Source organism: Artemia sp. Qi Xiang Cuo, chromosome 13 (assembly GCF_049724085.1).
Source record: "Artemia sp. Qi Xiang Cuo chromosome 13, ASM4972408v1, whole genome shotgun sequence".
Taxonomy (NCBI): domain Eukaryota; kingdom Metazoa; phylum Arthropoda; class Branchiopoda; order Anostraca; family Artemiidae; genus Artemia; species Artemia sp. Qi Xiang Cuo.
Genome location: NC_142806.1, coordinates 36,302,350 through 36,308,349, shown reverse-complemented (window position 1 = coordinate 36,308,349; position 6,000 = coordinate 36,302,350). Strand labels below are relative to the sequence as shown.

At 40.7% G+C, this 6,000-nt stretch overlaps 1 protein-coding gene across 1 annotated transcript in view; it reads right to left on the bottom strand.

The window, feature by feature from the left end:
- Window positions 1-5,267: 5,267 nt before the first annotated feature.
- LOC148945236 (A-type potassium channel modulatory protein DPP6-like) overlaps window positions 5,268-6,000 on the bottom strand; it is a 420,942-nt gene continuing 420,209 nt past the window's right edge. The window contains exon 12 of the mRNA XM_089098982.1: window positions 5,268-5,631. Within this exon, the coding sequence (XP_088955108.1) occupies window positions 5,268-5,631 (364 nt within the window). The remainder of the gene's footprint in view (window positions 5,632-6,000) is intronic.

The following is a 6,000-nucleotide window of genomic DNA, read 5'->3' as shown; positions in this document are numbered from 1 at the left end:
ATGGTCAAGATAATACACAAGTCTATTTACCAGGGGGAACTCTTTACCCCTCGCACCTGCACAACGCAGTCACCAGCTCTATTAAAGGGAACACATGTGGTGAGACTCCTTGACACACCCCTCTGGACTCCAATGACGTCATACGACTTAGTCCGTTTCAAACGGACAGATATGTAACTTTGCGACAGGAACCCATGGGGGAATCCCCGCTTGTAACGTATTGACAGCTCGCACCTTACGTAATTATTGTGCATCACTATCACGTAATTCTTTTTTCGCCCTAAACCCTTAATGGCGGCACACACTTTATGTAAGGTCAGCGCATCTTACGCATGGACGGCACATCCATCACTGCCAGATAATACCATTTTGATATTTTTCACCCAAAAGCCTCGATACATTTTCTTTTTTCGGCGTTTCATTTTTTCACTCGAAACACCTTTCATATTTTTCTTTTTTTTTCTTTTGTATAGTTATTGACCCCACCTGGATTTGAAAGGCCATTCCCTTCCAATGGTACAGCGTCCCAAGCAAGTCGTCCATGAAACCATTTCCAGTATTTTGTATCTGGAGCCATATTCTAAAATTAACCTAGGGCATGACAGCTAAGATTCCCCATTTCTTTGGCACTCGTTAGAATGATGCGTTACTCTCCAAACTTGATACACTCCAGCAGACATTTGTTGTCAAGATATTAATAACGATAAAACGAAAATGTATCGTTTCTTTACGTGGGGTATTAGATTTCACACTATTGCGACAATACCCCCTCCACACCCTCTAGCATGCATTACTGGAGGAATAAGGTTGATATTAGATGCAAATTTAAGACGTATTAAGAGCTTTTAAGGAAAATATCCATTTCTTTCAGTACCTGTTAGATTTTCATCTCTTCCATGGGAAAAATTCCTTACTGTCTCCACTCTAACTTTTAAGCTCCAGTTCACCCAACAATTACAATATATGACCCACCCTCTAAACCCTGAAAACACCTCATCTCCACCAAGAAATTTTTCAGACATTTCCGATTAAAAATTATGTCTTTAAATCCCGTGATTCAAGTTTTTTGCAACCCAAGCGAATCATGATGCCCCCACAAAATACTTCACACTGCCACGGCATTTCACCCATGTCACACCAGCACACACACACACACACCCATTCCCTGGGTGATCTGATATTAGTAATACATTTAAACGATATTAAGAGATTTCTTTGAAGGACTTTTAACGAAATGCACCGTTTCATTGAGTATTGTTAGATTTCACTCCCCCTCTAGCAAAAAATTCATTTAACACCTCCAACCTTATCTTTAAGCTCTTATCTCTAGAGTATGCTAGTCAATGAAAATGCAAACCACCTTGGTAAATTATGGATAATATTAAACACCTCTATGACATCGCTACTTCTCCCCCAAGACATCTTTGATGCATTTCCTAATAAAAATTATGCTTTTAAATCCAGTGATTCAAGTCTTTGCAACCCTAACCTTTCATGATGCCCCAACAAAACACTCCACACCGCCATGGTATCACCCCCATTCATCATCATATGGCACCCGACCCCAACCTCCGGGTGAGCTGATATTAGTGGTATATTTAAACCATATTAAGAGATATTATTGAAAGACTTTTAAAGAAAATATCCATTTCTTCGAGTGGGATGTTAGATTTCACAATATCCCAACAATAGGTTCCACCCCTCTCCTAGCATTCATTTTCAGAAGGCGTGTTGATAATAGATGTAGTTTTTAGGCATTATTGTGGCTTATAAAAGGATAAATATAAACAATAGCATGCGTAATTTAAGGAAAACGAGGGGAGAGGACTCCAGGGGAGGGGAGCTTCTGTGAGGGGAGGCGGCCTATTTTTTACGTCGCCAACTCAGCACTGCATTTTTTCCACTGTTTTATTTATAACTTTTTCAGTTTCGCAAAGTGGTAATTTTCAAGTGTATATTTATCGTTATCCAGCCTCCATCTGCTAAGGTCCCGGCCCACTCGCTGATCAACCCCGAGGGACTGTTCAGTCCACCAAGCGTCTCAGTCCTTACGCAACCAAGGGCACATTTTTCAGAAAAAATATCAAAACCCGCAAAGATGGGAAAATTCTATTTCGAGAAATTCTTGTTCCCACCCATCCCGCACACTGCAGGGGAATTTGCTTAGTGTCTACTCATTCCTGAGGACGGAATCTGAATTTCGGCTAGGCGATAAAGGAGGTTAAAAAATTATCTTGCTAGATATAATTTAAAGGTAGAAATAATAGGAAAATTACAATTGAGTTTCTACGGCAACCCTCTAACGTCACAGCATCCCTGTTTCTAGCGCTCAGCTTTTCAAGATTCAAACCCCTGGCAACCCAACCTTGGATTCCAGGTGTTCTAATATTTCTTCTATATTGGCAGGATTCCTAGCCATTTTGGTACATTTTTTTCCGAAAGACCCCCATTATTTCCGTAACAAGCTCTAATTTGAATAAATCCATTATATCCTGCAAGCCAGACTAACACTATCCCAAGGAGAAATCCTCCAAGCACGACCCACACACGAGTGCTGTGTTATAACGGCGGCACTCATCTTAAGCAGTGTCACCTAATGGGAGAGAAAGGAAGATCATCTTGCGAGAAGGATAGGTACCGAAACCGTTAAAAAGCATACTTATGCCATAGAGCGGAACGGCACTGTGACTCTGCTTTCACACTGGCATCAGCCTTCGTGTCGCAAAACAGTGTCGCAGCGTCATTCCACTCTGGGCCATAAGTATGCTTTTTAACGGTTTGGGTATCACCCCTTCGTGCAAGATGATCTTCCAACCTCTCTCATTAGGTGACATTGCTTAAAATGAGTGCCGCCGTTATTACGCAGCACTCATGTGTGCGCCGTGCTTGAGGGATTCCCCCATTTGGGTCCTTTTAGTCTAGCTTGTAAGATACAATGGTGTCATTCATATTAGACTTGGCCCCGAACAAGAATTTCTCAAAATAGAATTTTCCAGTCTTTGCGTGTTTTGATATTTTTGCTGAACAATGTACCCTGGGTAGCATAAGGACTTAGAAAACCGCTCGATAGACTGAACAATCACTCGGAGGCGACCAGCGAGTGGGCTGGTACCTTAGCGGATGGAGGATGGATAAAAACAAATATACACTTGAAAATTACCACTTTGTGAAACGAAAAAAATTATAAATAAAACAGTGGAAAAAAGGGCAGTGTTGAGCTGGGGACGGAAAAACAGGCCCCTTCCCCTCAAAGACACTCCCCCACCCCCCGGAGTCCTCTCCCTTCATCTTTCCTTAAATTACGCATGAGATTGTTTATATTTTATCCTTTTATAAGCCACAATAATGCATTAAAAACTACATCTATTATCAAGGCGCCCTCTGAAAATGAATTATACTTGGGGGGGGGGGGGAACCTATTGTTAAGATATTGTGAAATCTAACATCCCACTCGAAGAAATGGATATTTTCGTTAAAAGTCTTTCAATAATATCTCTTAATATGGTTTAAATATACCACTAATATCAGCTCACCCGGAGGTTGGGGTCGGATCCCATTTGTTTGGAGTGTTTTTTGGGGCATCATGATAGGCTATGGTTTCAAAAACTTGAATCACGGGATTTAAAACCATAATTTTTATTAGGAAATGCCTGAAAGATGTCTTGGGGGAGATCTAGCGATGCCATGGGGGTGTTTAATATCATCCACAATTTACAAAGGTGGTAAGCATTGTCATTGACTAGTATACTCTAGAACTTAAAGATAAGGTGAGAGGTGTTAAATGAATTTTTCGCTAGAGGGGGAGTGAAATCTAACAATACCCAATGAAACGGTGCATTTCGTTAAAAGTCCTTCAAATAAATCTCTTAATATGGTTTAAATATATCACTAATATCCGGTCACCCAGGGGATGGGGTAGGGGGGGGGGTGCTGGTGTGACACGGGTGAAATGCCATGGTGGTCTGAAGTATTTTGTGGGGTCATCATGATTGGCTTGGGTTGCAAAAGACTTGAATCACGGGATTTAAAGACATAATTTTAATACGAAATGCCTGAAAAATGTCTTGGTGGAGATGATTTGTTGTCAAGGTTGGGTGGGGGGGTCATGTAATGTCATTTTGGGGTGAACTACAGCCTAAAATTTAGGGTGGAGACATTAAGGAATTTTCCCCTGGAAGAGATGAAAATCTAACAGGTACTCAAAGAAATGTATATTTTCCCTAAAATCTCTTAATATGTCTTAAATTTGCATCTAATATCAACCTTATTCCTCTGGTATTGCATGTTAGAGGGTGGGGCTTATTGTTTCGATAGTGTGAAATATAATATCCTCCGTAGAACCGATACATGAAAGGTGTTTCGAAGGAAAAAATGAAACACCGAAAAAAGAAAATGTCTTGAGGCTTTTGGGTGAAAAATATCAAAATGGTATTATCTGGCAGTGATGGGTGCGCTGTCGATGCGTAAGATGTGTCGACCTTACATAAAGTGTATACCGCCAATAAATTAATGAAAAAAAAAACGTTTTAGGGGTTTCGGGCTAAAAAAGTATCAAGTGATAGTGATGCACAATAATTACGTAAGGTGCGAGCTGTCATTACGTTACAAGCGGGGGTTCCCCATGGGTTCCTGTAGCAAAGTTACATATCTGTTCGTCTGAAACGGAGTAAGTCGTATGACGTCATTGGAGTCCAGAGTGGTGCATCATGGAGTCTTGCCAAGTGTGTTTCCTTTAATAGAACTGTTGACTACGTTGTGTAGGTGCGAGTGGTTAGGAGCTCCCCCTGTTAAATGAATTTGTGTAGTATCCCGACCACATTCATGGTAAATGAAACACCTGGGAATTTTACCTAGAAATAGGGCATGCGCTTGGAATCTTGCCAGGACTGTCACAGAAATACAAAGGGTGTGCACTGTGACGAAACATGGGCTAGAAATCTTGCATAGAAACAGAGCTCCCATAGGAATCCTATGGAAAGAGATAGGGCTTTCATGGGAATTTTGCCAGGAATGGGAATCTTACCAAGGCTGTCAAAGAAACCAGTGAGGGTGTGTCATGCCGTCATAGGGCTGTCACAGGAAAAGGGATAGGGCTGTCATGGGAATTTTGGCAGGGGTGGGAATCTTACCAAGGCTGTCAAAGAAACCAGTGAGGGTGTGTCATGCCGTCATAGGGCTGTCACAGGAAAAGGGATAGGGGTGCTGTGACGTCAGAGGGCTGTCATAGGAAAAGGGATAGGGTTGTCATAGAACAAATTATTGCCCCACTACTTGTATACCACAAATTTCTTCTTATTAGGAATAAGTCTGGATTTATTTACCTTAGGGAAAGCAAGTTCAGCCAAATATGTCCTCTGTAATGAATAATCGTCAAACAAAATCATAGCATCATTTTCTGACGTGGAACGTATGTATACACTTGGAAACTCAGGTCCGAGGCATTCTTGAATATAGAAACTTTGTTGTCCCGGACTCATAAGAACTCTATTCCATTGGCATTCTTTCTGATTTTCTAGGCGGTTCTCAGGACAGGTTAAACAGCTAACAACACGGGGCTCCGTTGAATTTGGATCAGTTACTTTATATAAATGCCTCTCCATTGGTCGATTTTCTGGAGCCGCCATAAAGTATCTGTGAGGATTTGCAGTCTTTATATTGAATAGAAAATTAACAAAATAAAAAAGGCTTAAAAAATTTCATGTCACTATAAAAGCCTGAAAATTGGTGTATGGACTTTATAAATTAAAATTGACCAAACCTGTGAATCCCAAAAAAAGGCTATTAAAAAATTCCACGTGAAGACTTGCCAGATCATTTCACTAAACGCTGACGTTTTCTGGTAAACGTTGACCGACGCCTGAAATGAACAATGAATGTCCTTACCTAGCCATTACACTTCCTTATTTACTCAATTTAATTTTACGTACTTGGGGTCTTCTGGTTGATGAAGCCTTCTGGACATGAAACTGAAATATTTTATAAAAATGAAAACTACGTGAT